General features: G+C 45.1%; 1 protein-coding gene across 2 annotated transcripts in view; it reads left to right on the top strand.

The window, feature by feature from the left end:
- The window catches only part of KCTD2 (potassium channel tetramerization domain containing 2), a 210836-nt gene that overhangs the window by 89195 nt on the left and 99896 nt on the right, over window positions 1-21745 (top strand). For both annotated transcript variants that reach the window (XM_069654838.1, XM_069654839.1), the window contains exons 3-4: window positions 20442-20533; window positions 21217-21312. In XM_069654838.1, coding sequence (XP_069510939.1) covers window positions 20442-20533; window positions 21217-21312 — 188 coding nt within the window. The remainder of the gene's footprint in view (window positions 1-20441; window positions 20534-21216; window positions 21313-21745) is intronic.

The following is a 21745-nucleotide window of genomic DNA, read 5'->3' as shown; positions in this document are numbered from 1 at the left end:
ACCTGAAACACAGATTGTACACGCCAAGTGGAAGGGATTTGTAGACGCACGGCAGCTGGATTGATGCAATGCGAAACCTCATAGGGGCCTAGATAGCATGGCAGAAGCTTCTTCTTGCCCCGAAGAGTAAGGTGTTTGGTTGATAACCATACCTGATCACCTGGAGTGTAAACAGGGGCTGGAGAGCAATGTTTATCCGCTTGTTCCTTAGTGCGATGCTGGGCGGCTTGGAGGTGGCAAAGAACAGAGGTACGTATAGAGAGCAGTGAATCCCTCATTTTCTTAGCAGCAGGAACCCGGTCTAAAGAAGGAAGGACGGCAGGAAGAGTCCTCTGGTGCAGGCCATACAAGGCGTAAAATGGAGAACACCCCACCGATGAATGTCGAGAATTGTTGTAGACTAATTCAGCGATCCCTAACACAGACAACCAGTCTGACTGTTGTAGACATAGACGGCAAAGGTACTGTTCCATGGTAGCATTAGTACGCTCCGTTTGACTGTCTGTCTGTGGATGATATGCTGAAGACAGACAAGCATCGATGCCCAGAGCAGTGGTTAATGCACGCCAGAATCGTGACGTAAATTGCGATTCCCCTATCGGATATCACCACTGTGGGAAGTCCAAAAAAGCGGACTATATTGTCGAAGAACAGAGAGGCCAATAGGGAGGCAGATGGGAAACCTGGACACGGAATAAATCGAGCCATCTTGGTAAACTTGTCCATCACTACTAGGATTGCCGTCCTACCCTGAACCATAGGAAGATCCACTACAAAATCAAGTGTAACCATGTACCATGGGTGCAGAGGCAATGGCATATTCATCAGAAGACCGACTGGTTTACCTGGTTGCCGCTTGAATTGGGTACAGACGGCACACGTGGCAACATATAGATCGACTTCTTTTTTCATCCTGGGCCACCAACACCATCGGCTTAACGCCTGAGTTTTGGTCCGGCCTGGATGTGCTACCAGTTTGGAATCATGGGACCATTCAAGAGCCATTCTCCTTGTCTTGTTGTCTGGCAAATACAAGAGGCCATGAACATAGGGAAGACCCAACACAAGTGTAGCCCCCAGTTCTTCAAGAGAGGAGACATGATCCTTGGCCCATCGCCAGACCAGATCCAACAGCAATGGAGAGGCTGCACAAACACAGACTACTGATCCAGTTGGCAAAATCCGTGTTACCGGTTTGTTGGGAGTACAATCGGTTCCAATCCGGGACAAAGCGTCTGCCTTCCCATGTAGGGGGCCAGGATGATAGGTCACAGGGAAATAGAACATTGTGAAGAAAAGGTGCCAGCGTATTTGTCGAGCATTGGTACACTTGGCCTGTGACAGAGCTTGCAAGTTCCTATGATCGGTATAAACGGTGACCGGATGTCGGGCACCCAAGAGATGATGCCTCTCTTCCTTAAACGCAGCCCGTATGGCCAAAATCTCTCTGTCCATTATTGTATAATTGCGTTCAGCAGGGGACAACTTCCGGGAGAAAAATACCACAGGGTGCAACTGTTGCGTAGAAGGGCAGATTTGCAAAAAGATGGCTCCTACAGCAACAGCAGAGGCATCGGCTTCTACCATAAACGCGAGAGATGGGTTTGGATGTTGTAGAACAGGCGCTGTTGTAAAGGCCTCTTTCAAAGCTTGAAAGGCAAACTGTGCATCAGAGTTCCATACAAAAGGAACGGTAGGGCTGGTAAGGCATGTAAGGGGAGCTACGTTTTCTGAAAAGGAAACAATGAATCTGCGATAAAAGTTCGCAAAGCCCAAGAAGGATTGTAAGGCTTTTACAGAAGTAGGGACAGGCCACTCGAGCACTGCCTGGACTTTGGAAGCACACATATGGACTCCTTCTGCTGATATTTGGAACCCTAAGAATTCGACTGAGGATGCATGAAAAACGCACTTTTCCAGTTTTGCGTATAAGGAGTTTTCTCGTAAACGTTGCACAATGGAGCAAACATGCTGAACGTGTTGAGACAAATTATCAGAGAAAATCAAGATATCGTCCAAGTATACCACTACATAACAATCCAGCATGTCCCTGAAAATATCGTTGGAAGGTGGCTGGGGCGTTACAAAGGCCGAAGGGCATCACACAGTATTCATATAGACTGAACTTGGTTTTAAACACGGTCTTCCACTCCTACCCCTTTCGCATCCTTACCAAATTGTAAGGCCCTCTTAAATCCAACTTTGTAAAAATGGTGGAGGAGGTCATTTTGTCGAGCAGTTTGGATATCAAAGGCAGTGGATACTGATTTTTTTACAGAGATTTTGTTTAGAGCTCTATAGTCCACATAAGGACGTAAATCCCCCTCTTTTTTGGGCACAAAAAAGATGGGGGGACGCTGCAGGAGAGCGAGATGGCCGGATATGCCCCAGCCGTAGGGCATTGTCTACGTATTCTCGTAGATGGTCGTCCTCCTTTTGTGTCAGGGAGTAAACCCTGCCATGTGGAATCACTGCCCCAGGGACCAAATCAATTGGGCAATCATAACTACGGCGCGGAGGAAGCTTTTCAGATAACTTCTTGTCAAAGACATCGACATACTACCTGTATATCGCAGGTAACTCCGGAGTAGGTGTTTGCGACGTGGCATTAACCGAGGACACATTTGCGACCATAGCCAAGCAAGGCGAGAGCTCTGGAATAACCGGAGAGTCCAGACATCGCTTGCGGCAATGTTCGGAAGAGAATTGCACTGTTTGCTCGAACCAATCAATAACAGGATTATGTGTTCGCAACCAAGAAAGGCCGAGAATAATCCCGAATTGTGGAGCTGAAATAAGGTCAAACATAATGTACTGCGAGTGACCTTCAGCAGTTGACATCCGAAGAGGCCCTGTCTGTTCCGTTATCTGACCTGATATCAGATGGGAACCATGAACGGCATGTACTTCTTCCGGGATCTCTTTGATTATAATGGATAATCGATGGCGATTAGCCAGCTGGACGTCCATGTAATTCCCACTTGCGCCGGAATCGATCATGACAAGGCTGGAAAATGCCTCCAAACCAGGAGCAGAAAAGGACATATGAAGGTATACGCGAAAGGGAGAACAACTGACCCCTGAGCCTTGTATCTACTGACTCGTCCTGCAGGCTCGAGTTAAGGACGAGTCTTGGCGTTTCCCGCCAATTTAGCTGGTCGTTTAGGACAAAAACGAATGTAGTGACCTGCCTGGCTACAATTAAAACAAAGGTTGTGAAGCACACGTCTTTCCCGTTCCATCTTGGACAAAGGCCCTCTGATAGCCCCTATATGCATGGGCTCTGCTTCACTTGAAGCGCTGGCAGTACCCGTGTCTGGTTTGCCGGAGGTGCAGAGTTCCGGGTGTCTGCGTTCTCCCCGTCTCCGCCGCTGTCTGGCATCAACTTGTAAGACTAGGTCAACGAGTTCTGAAAAAACAGACGGTACTGCTGGTACTACTGCTAGGACATCTTTAGGTTCGTCGGAAAGGCCTTTATAAAAGACAGCAGCTTTTTTTTGTTCTGGCCACGAGGTTTCAACCGCTAGCTGGTTAAAGCGAGCAAGATAGGTCACAAGGTCCGCTTTTCCCTGAGTGATAGCCAGAAATTGAAGATCAGAGTCTTGTGCCTTGTGTCTCATGTCAAACACCGCATCCATAGCTTGGATGAGAGTGTCAAAGTTATACAACACTGGGTCGTCCCCCTCTAAAAGAGGGTTAGCCCAGGCAGCTGCCGTCCCACCCAAATGGGACAGAACAAAGGCAGCTTTCTTTGTGGCATCTGGAAATGCCAGGGGTCGGCAAAGAAAATGCAAACGGCACTGGTTTACGTAAGTGCGATACGTTTTAGGGTCTCCCATAAAATGTTCTGGTGGAGCAAGAGGAAAAGGCCCGGGCAATACCACTGGGGTCGGAGCAGGAGGGACAACTGGGGTTGTCGGGGGGGGGGGGGGGGGTGGGGGGGGCCTGCAACTGCTGAAGCCTCACCAAATTCCTCATCAGGAGGTAACGGTTGTACAAAGCTCTGTAACACGTCCATACGTTGGTTTAAAGTCTTATGGGCTGATGCCATATCTGCACGCAAGGCTGACAAGGCTTGCATGAGCACCTTTACTGGATCTGGCCCCAGATCCATTTCACAGGATGATAATTTGCAGCCAAACTTTCCTCACAAGAGCGCAGTCTGTAGGAGTATGAGAAAGCACCTAATAGACTAGGGGCTTGAGTGAAAAGGCAGGAGCAGCAGCAACAGAGCTAGAGGAAACAACAATAACAGCTGTTTACTACTTTGATCAAAAGTACCAACCGTATCCGACACCACCCCCTATTTCCCACCCTTATCTGCTCCATGAAGAACAAGACCCGAAACCTACTTGGCCACAACGAAGGAAATGGTATGAAGAACCAGATAAAGAAGGTCCAGGAGAAGTCCCGTAATTCCAACAGAAAAGGATTGACAACAGTTCGTGTCGTACTGCAGAGCGTCCCGGTATTTAGTGAAAAGAGTGACCAAAGAAGAAAACAGGAGAGCGTCCACAAAAGTCACTCTTGTGTCCAAATGAAACTATCCTCGTGGTTCAGCAGAGCGTCCCAAGATGCAGGTAAATGAGTCCGTGTATGGAGGTATGGAGGAGGGGGCAAAATAAAGGATAGAAGGAGTAAAGGAATGGAAATGAAAGAGAGGAAAATACAGGTAAGCAGCGGGTCCAAGCGGGAGGTACTTGACCAGGTTTCAGAAGCGATAACGCGGAGTTGCAGAGTTCCGGGGTTGCAACGTAACAAAACGGTAGGCAGTGGGAGTCCAGGTAACGTATGCCCTGTTGTCAAGCTGAGAACCTGGTGTCTGCAGAAGCTGCTGAACCCCCGACAATCCACCCAAAATGTGGCACTCTGAGCTGACATAAATATAACTGCTCAGTTTACCTCACTTTCAGGGGAAAGGGGGAAGGGACAAAGAAACAAACACCAGGCTGGAAGCTATCAACTCGCTGGTTCTTCACCTGGTTCTTCTCTACAGAATGCCCAGAGAAGTGAAAAGCAGACAAGACTTCCTTACTTGAGGACCAGAATCTTATAGAAAACTCAGCCTTTTCCTTAGGTCCATGAGTGTAAATTAACTTTGTAGTTGTAGTTAGTCTGCTCAAATCAAGATTCTTGAACTAGGTCTTCAAGTAAGATTAATGAAGTTCTTTTTAGTTCTGGTATTGGCTTTTAATATTTTCTTTGTCGAAAGTCTTTTTCTCAAGACGAATTAAACTTGCGCTGAAATCTTCACGTGGAAAGCCAGAAACCGCGGGAAGAAAAAAAAATTCACGCGCTTCTTCTCCAAATCGTGGGAAAAACGCACACGCGTAAAAACGCTCCCGCGCTATAGTCCAAGACGCGATAAAAATTACACGTGCTATCCTCCAAGTCGCGGGAAACACGCACACGCGCTGACGCCTCAATTCGCGGGTAAACGCACTCGCGCTAATGTCCAAGACGCATAAAAATTACACGCGCTTTCCTCCAAGTCGCGGGAAACTCGCACACGCGCTGACGCCTCAAATCGCGGGTAAATCGCACTCGCGCTGATGTCCAAGATGCGATAAAAATGACACGCGCTTTTATCCTAGTCGCGGAAAACACGCACTCGCGCTGGCAACTCAATTCGCAGGTAAACGCGCTCGCGCTAATGTCCAACTTACGAATTGATAAAGTACACGCGCAACATTCACACGCGCTTATATTATCTCGCGGAAAAACCCATTGCGTAAACGAACAGTATCCGCGAGTCCAAAGTACACGCTTGCGCTTTACTCTCGCACGCAGAGACACACGCGCGGGTAAAAAATAACGGACAAAAAACTCTCGTGCTAGTTTGATTTAACTTGTAGCGATAAAAACAAACGTATGCGCTTCAATCTTTTTGATACAGATTTGATTTCAGTCTCATAGATAAATATAACCTTTTTACACGTTCAACAAATCTGGAAAGTCACTTATCTTGAAAAAGACTGGAAAACTTCTTTCCTCAGAAGTTTCTGACTCCTGTCCTGTGTCTCCACCAAACTCCAAACATGACTCCTGTTTCTTTTTCAGATCTTCCGCTCTACCGCTAGAAACTTGTCACCCTTGACAAAGTTAAGCAGGAGCAACTAGGCACACAACCTCTCAGCTGGGCTAGGACGATGAAAGGCAGTTTAGAATGTTCATTGTCCTCCCTATAAACAATCTCCAGCCAATCAGAATTTTGACTGAGAACCTCCATCTTGGCTTGGGGCATTCTCCATAGACTGCAATGAAGGTTAAGGGCAAAATTTGGCTGTATAAAAATATAACCCATATTAACTTCCTAAAACCTTTCTAAACTAAATATGTGTCTCCCCTGACCCAATGTAAGTGAGTATATGATACTGTATGTAAAGAATATGTCACTCCAACCTGACAGTACTTGACAGTACCCCCCCTCCTAACGCCCAGTCCCTGGGCCACTCTTCAATGGAAATGTTTTATGGAATCTTTCTACCAAACGAGGAGCATGTACATCACTAGCTTTTTCCCAAGTGCGCTCTTTTTAAAAAATGTCGCCATTCCTCAAATGCTGCTTTGATAGCAAGAAGCTCTCGGTCTGAAATGGTGTAATTTTCCTCTGCAGGTGAAAATCTCTTAGAAAAGTAAGCCACTGGATGCAATTGTCCTGTAACATTATGCCTCTGAGACAACACAGCTCCCATTGCCACATTGGAAGCATCAGCCTCTACAAAAAATGGTTTGGAAGTATCAGGATGAATCAAAATAGGAGAGGTAATGAATTTCTCCTTCAAAATATGAAAAGCCTCATCAGCCTTAGCTTCCCAAACAAATGGAACTCCTTTTTTTAAAAGTCGAGTAATTGGAGCTACTAAACTGGAAAAGCCTTCAATGAATCTTCGGTAAAAATTGGCAAATCCCAAAAAGCTCTGGTTCTCCTTCACCTTAGTTGGAGTAGGCCAATCTCGAACAGCTTCTACCTTTTTAGGATTCATTTCCAGACCACAAGGAGTAATCACAAATCCTAAAAATTCTACCGAATCCTTGTGGAACTGACTCTTTTCCAATTTAGCGAAAAGATTATTCTCTCTCAATTTCCTCAAGACCTGTCGAACATGAATTTTGTGTTTCTCCAAATTCTGTGAAAAAATCAAAATGTCGTCAATATAGACGATAACAAAAACATCAAGAAATTCCCGAAGAACCTCATCGATAAAAAATTGAAAAGCCGCTGGGGCATTGCAAAGACCGAAAGGCATCACTTGGTACTCGTACAGGCCAAATCTGGTTTTAAATGCCGTCTTCCACTCATCCGTCTCCTGGACCCTTACAAGATGATAAGCTCCACGTAAATCCAACTTAGAGAATATGGTTGCACCTTGAATTTGATTTAACATTTCTGAAATGAGAGGGAGAGGATACCGATTCTTTACTGTCATTCTATTTACTGCCCTGTAATCTATACAAGTTCTAAGAGAACCATCAGCTTTAGGCACAAAGAACAATGGCGAGGCTGCCGGCGATTGAGAGTGCCGAATAAATCCCTTAGCCAAATTTTCCTTTAAATATTCTTTCAAATAATCATTCTCTTTTTCAGTTAAAGCATAAACCCTACTGCTTGGCAAAATAGCTCCAGGCTCCAACTCTATCTTGCAGTCAAAAGGCCTATGAGGAGGCAACTCACCAGCTTCCTTTTCATCAAAAACATCCCAAAAATCCTGATAACAAGTTGGTAGTTCTCCCACAACTGCTCCAATGTCAAAACCTATCGCCCCTCTTTCTGCAAGCGAGAATGAAACGGAATTCACAACTTTTTCTTTCTCTTCAAAAGATTTTCCTGAAAGACAATGTTCCTGACAAAAGGTTGATTCTAAAGATACAATTCTTGCACTCCAATCTATTCTGGGATTATGAAGTGTAAGCCAGGGCATACCCAAAATAATTTTCAAGATTGGAGCATCAATTAACTCAAAAGAGATATTTTCTTTATGACCTCCAGTCATGCTCTCCATTCTTCCCAGAAACCTAACCTCTCCCTGAGTACGTCTACGCTCAGAACGTCTTTCTGTTAAACGAAAATCCAACTGTACCACCAAATCAATTAAGGCATCTAAGGTATTTGGTCGCTCCAAAACTCCAGCTAGAGCATCTTTTAACTCATCCTTTAAGCCCCTATAAAATAAGGAAGCCCTCTTCTCCTCTGGCCATTTACTTTCTAAAATTAAAGTTCTAAATTGAGTGATATAAGAAGTCAACTCCTTTCCTCCCTGGCGCAGTTCCAGTAATTCTCCATCAACCTCTAAAGATAACTGTCTCTTATCAAACATTTTCTTAAATTCTGTCTGGAAAAGTGAATAATTATTCAAAGCCAAATTCTTTTGACTAACCAAAAGACTTCCCCACGCAGAAGCTTCTCCAGATAAATATGATAAGATGAATGTTACTTTTGAAGCATCTGTGGAAAATAACTCTGGACGACTTAGAAAATGCAATTCACACTGAGTCTGAAAGATTTGAAACTTTCTAGAATCTCCTAAGAAACGTTCTGGGGCTGCCAAAGGAACAGGCATAACTAAAGTTCCTAAACCTCTCTCTCTCTGCCCCCCTGGGAAGCCTAGGTTCTTGTTCTTCTCCTACTCTTACCAACTCAGGTGGGTTTCCTGCACCTTCCGAAACTTCACTCTCTCTTTCTTGTATCTGTGTTACCTTTAAATTTAACTCATCCATTCTTTGACAAAGACTTGAATACTCTTGATGAGCCACCCGTAACTCTTCTCTCATTTCCCTAACCATTACTCCCAATGCCTCCATGGTTGTCTAGTCGGGGTTCAAACAGCTCGGGCAGACACTTTTTATTATTGGCCTTTCATACTGTCAAGCTGAGAACCTGGTGTCTGCAGAAGCTGCTGAACCCCCGACAATCCACCCAAAATGTGGCACTCTGAGCTGACATAAATATAACTGCTCAGTTTACCTCACTTTCAGGGGAAAGGGGGAAGGGACAAAGAAACAAACACCAGGCTGGAAGCTATCAACTCGCTGGTTCTTCTCTACAGAATGCCCAGAGAAGTGAAAAGCAGACAAGACTTCCTTACTTGAGGACCAGAATCTTATAGAAAACTCAGCCTTTTCCTTAGGTCCATGAGTGTAAATTAACTTTGTAGTTGTAGTTAGTCTGCTCAAATCAAGATTCTTGAACTAGGTCTTCAAGTAAGATTAATGAAGTTCTTTTTAGTTCTGGTATTGGCTTTTAATATTTTCTTTGTCGAAAGTCTTTTTCTCAAGACAAATTAAACTTGCGCTGAAATCTTCACGTGGAAAGCCAGAAACCGCGGGAAGAAAAAAAAATTCACGCGCTTCTCTCCAAATCGCGGGAAAAACACACATGCGTAAAAACGCTCTCGCGCTATAGTCCAAGACGCGATAAAAATTACACGCGCTATCCTCCAAGTCGCGGGAAACACGCACACGCGCTGACGCCTCAATTCGCGGGTAAACGCACTCGCGCTAATGTCCAAGACGCATAAAAATTACACGCGCTTTCCTCCAAGTCGCGGGAAACTCGCACACGCGCTGACGCCTCAAATCGCGGGTAAATCGCACTTGCGCTGATGTCCAAGATGCGATAAAAATGACACGCGCTTTTATCCTAGTCGCGGAAAACACGCACTCGCGCTGGCAACTCAATTCGCAGGTAAACGCGCTCGCGCTAATGTCCAACTTACGAATTGATAAAGTACACGCGCAACATTCACACGCGCTTATATTATCTCGCGGAAAAACCCATTGCGTAAACGAACAGTATCCGCGAGTCCAAAGTACACGCTCGCGCTTTACTCTCACACGCAGAGACACACGCGCGGGTAAAAAATAACGGACAAAAAACTCTCGCGCTAGTTTGATTTAACTTGTAGCGATAAAAACAAACGTATGCGCTTCAATCTTTTTGATACAGATTTGATTTCAGTCTCATAGATAAATATAACCTTTTTACACGTTCAACAAATCTGGAAAGTCACTTATCTTGAAAAAGACTGGAAAACTTCTTTCCTCAGAAGTTTCTGACTCCTGTCCTGTGTCTCCACCAAACTCCAAACATGACTCCTGTTTCTTTTTCAGATCTTCCGCTCTACCGCTAGAAACTTGTCACCCTTGACAAAGTTAAGCAGGAGCAACTAGGCACACGACCTCTCAGCTGGGCTAGGACGATGAAAGGCAGTTTAGAATGTTCATTGTCCTCCCTATAAACAATCTCCAGCCAATCAGAATTTTGACTGAGAACCTCCGTCTTGGCTTGGGGCATTCTCCATAGACTGCAATGAAGGTTAAGGGCAAAATTTGGCTGTATAAAAATATAACCCATATTAACTTCCTAAAACCTTTCTAAACTAAATATGTGTCTCCCCTGACCCAATGTAAGTGAGTATATGATATTGTATGTAAAGAATATGTCACTCCAACCTGACAGTACTTGGCACCTGTCAGGGGTAACGGGAATCAATCCGACGGAGCCGAATACCACAAATCAGGGGCAGTTCAAAATGGGCGATCCGTAATAACAGGCCAAGGAGTCAAAACAGGTTCAAGAAACAAGATTGCAGAAAATGGACACTACAAAACTAGCTGTAGAACTCAGTTAAGGAGCACTGTTCTGTGTGCGCAGCAAGAATAAGTAGTACTCGCATACAGACGTGAATGATGGTCCGTGTGTATCACGTGACCGTAGCGCCTGACTCAAGTACTAACGCGGAGTTCTGGATGCTGAAGTCCACACAGAACCGCCGTGTTTTTGGCAGTGAGCCAAACGCCAAGGAATCTTCCAAGTGATTGGAGGGGCAATCGCAAGTCTTCTTGACTTTTAATAGGGTCGATTCACGACAGCTGTGCATGAACAGGAGAAACTGGTTTATAAGGCAAGGGTTTTGGGACTGAAGACAGTCGGCCACTGTGAAGAAAACATGTTAAAGAACTTTGAACAAAGCTTGCTGCATCCTTCTGGACCTTTGAATTGCACGGTGGAGCCCTGCTGCTCTGCTGAAACTCCTTTTTTTGATCGAAAAGTGAAGCTCCGGAAGGGACGACTTCTTCCCTTGGGTTAGTGGGACCAACTAACCCCAAGATGAACTCCACTGGACCATCTTCCCCGACTGGCTGTACTTCTGTGTTGCTGCTCGAAACGAGTGCCAGGGGTTGAAAAATCCGTAGTCGAGTGCAACGTCTGTGATCTGGCCAGAAGCTCCAGGAGTCTTCCCCAGGACCATCCAGAAGCAGGACAACCGGAGCTCGAGTTCCCTCACCAGGGTGCAGGACTCAAGGAGTGAAGGAAGCCCAACCGGTGTCCAAGATCTGCAGTGGTGTTGTTTACCGAGCAACCGCGACGTGCTGCTGTTCTGAAAAGAGCCCGTAGCTGCCTCCGAATTGCTGCCGCAGGAATCCTCCGGACGTCCTCCCTGTTGTCCCCACGACTGAGGCTCCTGAACCCAAGCTCTGCATCACTACAACCAAAAAGAAGCCAGCAGGCCCACTCTTCTTCTTAACAAAGGTACTGTTCCAACTTGGGGTACTTACCTCAGTGTCTTTTTGCTTTGTGACTTGCAGTAGCTACTTTGCTAGAGTTTATTTCAGCTCTACCCTTCACAAGTATAACAGCTTGTGACCATACAGGGATATTTCTTCAACCAACTCTCTAACTTTGTGCAAGACTTTATCTAAGAATTGCCTCAGCTCCATAGACTGTGCTCAATTGACTTTGGCTGTCCTGGCTCCCTGCAGACTCTTCAAGTCCATTTGACTTTGATATTTTCCGTCCCTCAGAGGTGATAACTTGGTTTTTAACTATTATTGCTGGGGAAGGTTTTTATCTATACTTCATTGGAAGATTTAAGTGCTCACATGCTCTGAGAACCTGTTTAATATTTTTCCTTCCCTTATTTTATTTATTTATTTTTAAAATGTAAAAAACGCACAAATCAGTCCTGGGGCATTGTGGCGCTGTTACAGCAGTGCTTACTTAGTTACAAAGCAAAAGAACAAGGGCACCTGTCTGTAGATCTTGGTTACATTGAACCTTTTTCCAGACAGGTGAACAGTACAGAGACAAAAAGGAGGCCAAGAAAAAACCAAGCAGATGGAGGCAATAGGAGACCTCCTCACTGAGCAGGGTGAGTAGGCTAGGGTACTAGTGTGCTAGTTGAAGAGCTCGGTTTTGAGCGATTTGCAGAATGCTCGATAGGATGTTTTTTGTTGCGCAAGGTAGTGGTGAGGGGGTTCCAGTGCTTGGGGGCAAGGAACATGAAGCAGGTCCCTCCTGCTTTTTGCTCTTTAGTTGGTGGGGATTTTAAGTGGGTTGGAGTGGCGAGTCCTGGTAGGTCTGGAGGATGTTACCCTGGTAATTCTTTCTGGCAGATAAGGGGGGGGTGGGTGCTGTGAGCGAGAGGTACTTGTGGCAAGGCCGCGAGGGGGGGTTTGATTTTAGTCTGTAAGAGTTCGATTTTATTGAGCATAGTTGCTTGGATGCTCGCACACCAGGATTTATCCTCAATAATATCATGGGTGCTGGTGTCTGGGGTAGTTCTTTAAATATGGCAAATAGCTCTTTCGATTCAGATTTGCGTTCCAGATTCTAGTGTTTTAGGAGGTGGATTCTGCTGCTGTAATGTCTTTTTTGTACTGGGTGGCGAGTTTCTTGCAGGCTAATAGGGTGATGTCCTGAGGGTTTTAGCTTTCTCTTTTTTCAAGAGAGGCTTCTTTGATTGTAGAGTTCTTTTTTTTAAATTTTCTTTTCTTTTAGTTTATACAAACTTTTGAAAAGGATCTTGTCTTACATCATCTTAAAAAGGCAAAGCGGAGGATAACAGCAATGACGCAAGGCACTCAACGAAGAAACGCAAAGGGGGTCAAACTAATTATCTCAGTGATCGACTGCATGCCAAAGTCATCCCAGTTCTAATCAGCCTAACAGTTTTTAGATGGTTGTCATACTTTTGAGGTTTTCTCCAAGCGGTGTCCATTGATTTAGTTTTTCCACTTGCTTATCAACTGCTCTGCCTCTCAGGTAATTTCCATACCTTGGGTTAGCCTCGTTTGATCTCAGATAGTCCGCTTCCATTCGAGTTCTTGCAGAAAATTTGTCAAACCAAAGACATCCTTTTCTCTTGGGTTGGCAAATTTAAGCCACATCTCTTCTGCAGATAAGGTGTCATATTGGTTGACTACTTGACCTAAGTGCAGAGTTCTCAGGTCCTTTAGACTGGGGCAAAACAGCGTAAGATGTTTTAGGGTCTCAAGATGTTGATTACAGAATCGACAATTGTCTGTCTCATTTGATCTTCGGAATCTCAGGGTTAGGCTTCTTTTTGTGTCATACAAATTGAGTCTGAATTTTAGAAGCATCCTTCGGTGCCTGGCATTCGCGGTTTTACCAAGAATTGCATCGGTTGTTTACGATTTTTCCCTTCAATTGCAGCATCCTCCATCAATTTATAACGGTTTCTGTTGTCTACTGTTGCGCACCTATCTCGTACCCATAGATTGTTTTTTACCTGTAGCTTGTTTTTTACCTGATTTGGGTTAGCTTTTAAAGTTTCAGGGTCCGTACCTATCTCAGCAAGATGGTTGTTGCATTCATTTGCCCATTTTAACGAAAGTGATTCCTGGTTTCCTTTCATAACGTCTCGTAGTATGGAAAATTGAGGTGTTCAGTCATTAATGATTATTTTCCTATACACAGATAGCATATTCCACAGTACCCGTGCATTCATAGATATTAGATTAAATTCATAGCGTAGAGTTCTACCAAGGTGATGAATCCTTGGGGAACGTGCTTGAGGGCAGACATCTTTAGGAATGGAAGAATATTGTTTTTGGTTAGATTGTGTGCGCTCCTAGACAAGGGAGGGGGCGCTGGTGTGATGGCTGTGATGGTTTTAGTAGTGTTGGGAATGGAGAAGTGGATAAGGTGGTGGTCTGTCCAAGGGCAAGGGGTGATAGAGCTGATGTCAACATTGCAGTTATGATCTGCTACCCAGTCTAGGGTGCGTCCTTTGGAGTGAGTGAGGTTAGAGATTTGTTTTTTGAAACCTAGGGCCTGAAGCACTTTGGTGCGAGATTTAGTTTGTTTGTCCTTACGGACATTGAACCCCAGGTTAAGGTCCCCTCTTAGTAGGGGTTTAGTGGAGTTTTTCAGGTTGCTGCTTAGTAGGTGGAGGAGGTTATCCTGAAAGTCAAGTAGTGGACCGGGGGCGGGTAGTAGATGATGTGCATGGCAATTGTGCAGTTGGGCGAGAGGGAACGTTTCATGGTGAGGGCATCCGCATTGCCTCCTATCGATCTGTCTGATCAATAGGGAGTCCTTAAATATGAGCGCCACTCCACCTCCTTTAGATAAGTCTGTCCTGCTGGATTAAGGTGTATCCTGGTGGAAGGGTAGGGAGAAAGCTGACCCTGCTGCTTCATGTAGCCAGGATTCAGTAATCACGAGGGCATCAAGGTCTAAGTTTGAGAGTAGGTCACGGATCTCAGGGGCGTGCGCAGGGAGCGAGCGTATGTTTAAAAGGGCAAATTGGAAGGGGATGGGCTAGTGTTACGTTCTGGCTTGGCTGGTTTGGAGGTGGCTGATGCGGGGTGGTGTTTTTTGCTGGTGGCAAGGGATTGGGGTTGGCGTTGTGTGGGGGAGGTGTGCAGGCATTGTGTTTGCAGGATTCAGCGGAGCTGTGCGCAAGCCTATAGTTAAGTTCCTGCTAGTGGTGGATCTTGGGCGTGTGAGATAGGCATTGGCCTTTGTGTAGTCATTTGGCTGGGCAGGATTGTGGGCCACATTGTAGGATGTGGTCGGGAGTTTGAGCGTGAGGCTTAGTCTGGAAACGGATAAGGGAGGGCAAGAATGGTGTGGGTGGAATGTCCTTCGAATTAGGTGGTAGGCGGGTCATGCTGGGTTGTGGATGCTACTGGGCTTAGGTGAAAGGGGGAGCAGTTAGTCGGAGCCCCTGAGCTGTAAAAGCAGGGGTGGGGCTGGATGCTGATGCTCGTTAGATTTTGTGTTGAGTAGCCATACTAGGGGTTGGTAAGCAGGGTGCAGAAATCAAATATTACTGGTACATGGGCAGGGTGCAACAACCAAATATTACTGGCACATAGGCAGGCTGCAACAACCAAATATTACTGGCACATGGGCAGGGTCCCCCTGGTACTGGCCTATATGCGGGTGCGATGCATTTTCATGCACAAGTAGGTTCAGGGCAATAAAGTATGTGCTGTGTATGAGCGGTATTATTCGCTACTTCCTGGTGCTTTATTACCAGTTCAACTGCTTGGGCTAGAGTTACTGAGTGGAATGTCAGTGTTGGCGTGCTATAAACAAGGTTGATGGCGAGGGCTTGCATTCCGTGATAAGAAGATGAGGATGAAGGTAGACGTACATACGTGTTGTAGACTTGCGTGCTCTGCCAAGGAGACAAATTGGCCATATAAATGTGGGAGGTTGGATTGCTGAGCAGTGCCTGGCCGGATGAGGGCATGGATAATGCGCAGACTAGTCAGGCTTCTACGGTGGATGACCGGGTGACTTTTGCTTACTGCTGTAGTGTCAGCAAACGTTGAGCGCGCAGCTTGAGGGTTCTAGGTAGCGGGTGAGGAGCTGACTTCATCATGTGGTTAGGAAGACAGAATTGGTATGGGTAGATGCAATGAAGGCGAAGGAGCACAGTTTCTGGCTCTAGCTCGGTGTCTCGGACAGGCTCAGACAGGAAGGAACATTAGGTACTGGGCTTTGGGTAAAGGGGCCGGCTTTCGCCTGTCGGTTGCCCTGGCAGCAACTTAACGGAGCGGGAGCCAATCCTGAGGAGGCACTGGTTACACGTTGCTAACAACAACGCTTCCCTGCTTCCTGTGCTTCCCTGCGGCATCTGTACACTTGCTGGTCGGGTCGTCATGTGGAGGGGGTCAAAGCAGTTGAAGTGGTCATCAGAAGCTGCTCTGCAGGGATGCCCCACGCTGTAGTGCTCCTCTCCTGTGAAATTCAGGCTCAAAGAGGCTTTCGTGGCGAAATTCTGCAAACCTCAGAATCCACAAAGTGTACTTACTAGTGATATATAAATTACATTACTGTCCTAGTTAGTGAAGTCACCTCAGGTTGTAGGAAGCGTCTAAACAGCATCTCTAAAGAGTGTCTACTAGCTTTGTGTTGATTCTGGAAAAGTATTTTAAACTATATTTTATTGTTACATACATTGCCTTTTTGAACGCATGCTTATTTAAAAAGTACTGTTAAATACTTATTTATAACTGAAACCTTGAGTGTAAGTGTGGATTTCATTGCTACAGCTATACAGCTCACATTTACCCCCCTTGAGATAAGCCTGGCTGCTCATTCACACGACTAACCTCTGTAGTACAGGCCTATACCAAATGATGGGTTACCTAATACCAAGAGGACAAGTTTTGTGTAGTCTCCCGCAGGGTTACATCAATTCTTGCCTAACAAGGCTGTACCACCTGTTATTTTGGTAGCAATGGTCTCGCAGCGAGGCTTATCTTGGGAGGGAGAGAGGGCTGTAGAGATGTACAAAGAACTTGTAGCATACAAATGGCCCAATGAAACACTGATACACGGATGTACTGTACATAGAATGGTTTATTTTATATACACATAGATAAAGAGTAATCTTTAGAAAGGCAAGTACTATTATAAGTCATAAACACAAGTCAAATAACCAACACAATACTTATGGTAAGTAAACCAAATATAAACCTGTATTTAGAATAGCAGTAGGCAGTTCATGGTGAGTAAAACCTAGTGTTACACATTTTGATTGGCAGTATGCTATCCACGGTGGGTAAAAGCCTCTTGGCATTACTTTGTTGCACTTATTCAGTTTCAGGATAATACAGTAATACCAACTCTGTTTGTTTCTAGAATATTGGAACACAATTACAAGGTAAGTAAATTACATATACTTTTCAGAATGGCAGTAAGCAATTCACAGGAAAGTATGAACTTTGTAACACTTTGCAACTTATTATATTTCAGAGATCACCAGTTTCAGCACAAACGCACTTGCTCTATTTTCTATTTAGAAGCCTTATACTTTAAAATTCCTTCCCTATTCTAAGGAATGAGTGATCTCGGAGACCGAAGGGGGACAATGGTGGCCTAGTGGCCAACAGTAGGCGGGTCAGGATAAGGCACAGTTGCAGGAAAGTCAGAGTTTCAGAGTATCTCTCGTCCAACAAGTACAGACTTTAGAGTTAGTAGAAAGTGTTCAGGGACTTCGTAGAAAGCTCCTTAGATGCGTTCCAGCATTGGGCCTCGGCAAACTCCCAAGTAAATGAATCACCACCCTAGCCACAGAGGATCGACACAATACTTTAGGTAAGTATTACCCTCAGCCACACAGTACCTCCACAGTGAAGAAGAGCTTGCAGATGGCCAGCTTCACGATGCAGCAGCACAGGACCCAGTCTATGGATTCTTAGTCGTGGTGACAAAAGAAAGGACACTGGATGGGAACTTGCAGCATCAGTCAACAGAAAAGGCTCCCAACAAAGGATTCTTCTGTGCTTCTCGCGGCTCAGTGGATTTGGCACCCTTTTCAAGGTACCAGATGTGGAACGGTTATCTGATCGATTCGCCTTGCTATCTCGGTCCAGCACTCTCGTTCGGGGGCCTCGCAGAGTGGATTATTGCTTCTGGAGGTCCAACAGGAGTCAACGAAGTTTCAGCAAAATTCATTCACAGGAAGATGTTACCCTCAGCCTCCAGGTCCCAGGGTATTGGCGGTTTGCAGCCCAGGAAGGTCATAGCTCATCGTGGGATGGCTCAAAATGCAGGTCTTGAGACTGATTGGTCCCACCAGTACAAGGGTCGGAGTCGTCGTCTTCGGGGTTCCCAGGTCGCATGGAAGAAGGGGTCGGCACAGGCAACCTTTACAAGGCAGGCATATCCAGCCGCTGGAATTCAGCTACAGCCATCTTCTTTTCTTCTTCCACGGATTCAGCTCCAGGGGTCAACTTATCTTCAGCTTCCAGATCCCGGCCATTCATCCAGGAACCCAGCCAATCAGCACACGTGCTATATTCAATCTTTGGGGTGGCTGTCCTTTCAGGCTACACAAAGGGTTCCGGCTGAAGACCAAAATCAAACCAGGCCCTCCCCCTCCCTGGATGGCAGAAGGACCAAGAAAGGACAAGCACACTAGAAAACGAAAAAAAAAGAAGCCACCATTGTGGATAAATGGTTACCCTTCTGTGCATTATCATGGCTGGATTGACAGCCTGCGAATACAAATCACACAAAACTCAGAACATATCCACTAACACCAGCCATAATAGTGTGTCACTGTAAAATAAATGTTTTCAGGAGCAGTGAGAAAGGGGATACAGAGTAACCCCACAGCACTCCACATAAGGTGAGGTGGGCTGGTTGCTCAATATGTAATGTAGAGGGGATACAATTATCTCTCTCGCTCTACCCTTGAGAACATGTGTTCTGCAAGGTAAGTAACTGTAACATAAAAGTTACAGCAACAGCGAGAAAGGGGGATACTATGTACCTCCTCAGCACTCCACATAAGGTGGGGTGTTCTGATCTCACTATGGGGATTGTAGAACAAATTATATCCTTCTGTCCTTGGGGGCAGAAATTCACACAAGGAACCCAAGAGAAAATAAAAGGGGAGTCAAAGGGGCACCCAAGCAACACTGCCCAGAAAGTGCTGTGTGCTGCAATAGGAAAATGCAGATGCCCAGAGTTATAGGAAAGTAGAATCCCAAAAGCAAAATATGGAGAATCCTAAATAAGAGACATGTAAAAAGATTAAAAGAAAGCGTGAGTGGGTAAACGAATTCCAACTCACTCAGGAACATAGAACAATAGTCCACATGTCCAGCAAATAGTGGAATTGAATCCAGCCACTTGGGCGAGTCTTAAAGAGCGGTTAGTTGGAACAGAGGAAAAATGCAAGATAGCTTTGCTGCTGGGTTAAGTGCAGTTTGGAAGCACCAACCGGCCTCTTTCTAGCTGGCCTGTACTGCCAGCATGAAAATGTCCTCCTGTACTGGATGAATATTACTGCAATATATTGTGGGCAGTGCATGCTGGAGTTTGTTTTACAGTAACCATGCTCACCTATATTGTAGTCAAAAGCATCACAAAATGTGTTGGACATTGTTTCTCTGTACTGTTTGTTGGTGACCTAAAATCCATTGGTTATTTTACCCTATAGAAAGAGCAGACTGTAAAGTGTATGGCGTTTTACACAATTTCTGAACAAAACATTGTGCTTTATCATGCCATTATGCCATTTGTAAACCCGGTATTTACAATTTCTTTCTCTTGACCCCCTCGCTCCCACCCACCAACTCTCAATTATGGTCTTCATTGCTACTATGTCGCTACTGTCCTTTGTGGATAATCTGTACACACCTCAATTGAAACAATGGATCAGCAGCTACTACATGCTCAAACTGGGGATTCCCGTGTCTTGCTGGGAAGAAAGAGGAGTGTGAGTAGGTAGTGGGCTTGATGTATTAAGCAGTGCTGTTCTGAAGAAATGTTTTCGTTCCACGTAGTGAGGAAAAGCTGAATTGAGCGTTTCAGGGCACATGACCAAAGGGTTTCTTCCAAACGGGTCAGCCAAGCTCTGCTACACACCTGAATTTACTTTATTACTCTGCATCCTTTGCTCTTGACGCAATGTCTGCTGCAGCCCCATTGAAGGTCTGAGACCATTGGCTGCAAGGGCTTCTACTGGTCGGTGCTAGTCACCATTAAGGCACCTGGTGAGATGACACTTCAGGTGTATGTAATGGGGAGAGAGAGGGGGTGGCACTTGGACTTCTCTCTATATCCCTTCCGTTCTACCTCTGTATTCTTCCCACACCTCTTGGCCCCTTTGCCTCCATTAATTTGTCCTTGTTCCTACTCTAGATGGCACCCTTCTTCTCTATTTGCTGACTCTTCCGCACTCTTTCTGTCTTCTTTCCATTCACAACATAATCACTGACCGCCTTAGTAGTCTTTTTGATTTCCCCCTCCACTGATCTGAAATGTTTTGTCCTCATTCGATCATGTCTTACTCTTTTCTCTATTAATGCATTGGTAGAAATTGCCATAAAGAGAACTATACAAAGTAGTTTGAGTTGTTTGGTCACGCTTCATAAGAGCATGTACCCTGTCCTGTGGGGAATTAGGACCTAGGCGGTAGAAGGAAATGTTATTCGCCTGTCTCATAACCCATCACAAGCTAGAAGCGCTTTGAGTCCAGTGCAATCAGATTCCTCACCAGTTGTCACTCATCACAGGCATAATCCCCCCTCATCCATGTGCACTGTGATTGAGCACTCAAACACTTGCAGATTGTCCATTACAAGAGCACACCGATGTCTGTATAGCTGTTAGGTTACACCTCTTAATCATTGGCTTGCTAATCATATCTTTTGGATTTTTGTTTCAGGTGTCCTTGAGGAGGCAGAGTTTTACAACATTGCTGCACTCGTACGATTGGTGAAGGAGCGGATACGAGATAATGAGAACAGGACATCTCAGGTGAGCAGCACTTGCATACAGTGCAGAGATGGAACATGCCATAGTGCTGTGGGCCGGGGCCTCTGGGTGTTGATGGGGATATCTTGGTCCTGTTCAAATGTGACGTAATCTTTGATGGTGAGTCTGTGTTAACTTTACACGTTTTTATTGCAATCTTGTTAAGAATCAATTTAAGGTGCATAGTAATAATTGTTCTCCAATGCCCACATGAATCAACTGTAACTTTAGGCCGCTTTGTTGCGTTTTTTTTCTTCTTGATCTTCCACTTCTCTGCTGGTATCATATGCAACTTGAATCCTGCAAGCTCAATGGTATGCAGATGTGCCTACATAATGGGTTTGAGGTGGGAATTTTGAATTCAGTCATGCTTCAGGCGCTCGGCAAATTGTAGCAATTTGGACAAATGCCTTTGTTTAATTGCATTTAAGCTACTTCGCTCCCGAACATATATAGTAGAGGACGGGGCAGTGTTTCATCAGCTTCCTGGAAGTGTGGTTGGAATGGTTTATGTATTTCTATTTTGTAATTTAACTAAAAAGTAGGGTTGTATACATTGTCCATCTTTTAGACAATCGTCTGTGAGATCTAGGACTAAGGACAGTACATGTGGGGCTGTTTTCTTTCCTGTTGGGTGTTGGTTCATACACAAATGGATTATTGTTGAATGCATTGTCTATCCTTAGGGTCCAGTGAAGCATGTGTACCGGGTGCTGCAATGTCAGGAGGAGGAGCTCACTCAGATGGTCTCCACTATGTCAGATGGGTGGAAGTTCGAACAGGTCAGTGAACCAATCAGCAAAGGTATGATTACAGACACACCCTTCAGTTCTTCTAACAACTCTTATTTAAACATTTTTGAACCCTTCTCTTGTTCACTACCCACATTTCATGCTCTTGTTCTCATGCTTAGTATTCTAAGTGAATGAAGAAGTTTGTCCATATGAATTGTTCATAAAGGGATCCTATTAAATTCTTCTGGGTGCTCAGGTTGGTAAATTCATGTGATCTATTTATTTTATTTATTGTGCATTTGTTAGGCGCTTATACAGTAAGTTAATTCTGTTTCAAAGCTCCCACAGGGCAGCAGGGACGGAACATGGGAGTGAAACAAGGGATTGAAAAAAACAATATAACAGTGGAAGATAAAGACAAACCTACAATGCCATGTGAGCTTTCAGAACGTTCAAGTACAGCGAGAAGAGGGAAGAGGGA

The sequence above is a fragment of the Ambystoma mexicanum genome, chromosome 3q (genome assembly GCF_040938575.1).
Source record: "Ambystoma mexicanum isolate Mex_15411 chromosome 3q, UKY_AmexF1_1, whole genome shotgun sequence".
Classification (NCBI taxonomy): domain Eukaryota; kingdom Metazoa; phylum Chordata; class Amphibia; order Caudata; family Ambystomatidae; genus Ambystoma; species Ambystoma mexicanum.
Note: the sequence above shows the minus strand (reverse complement) of the source record. Positions and strands in the feature narration are given on the sequence as shown.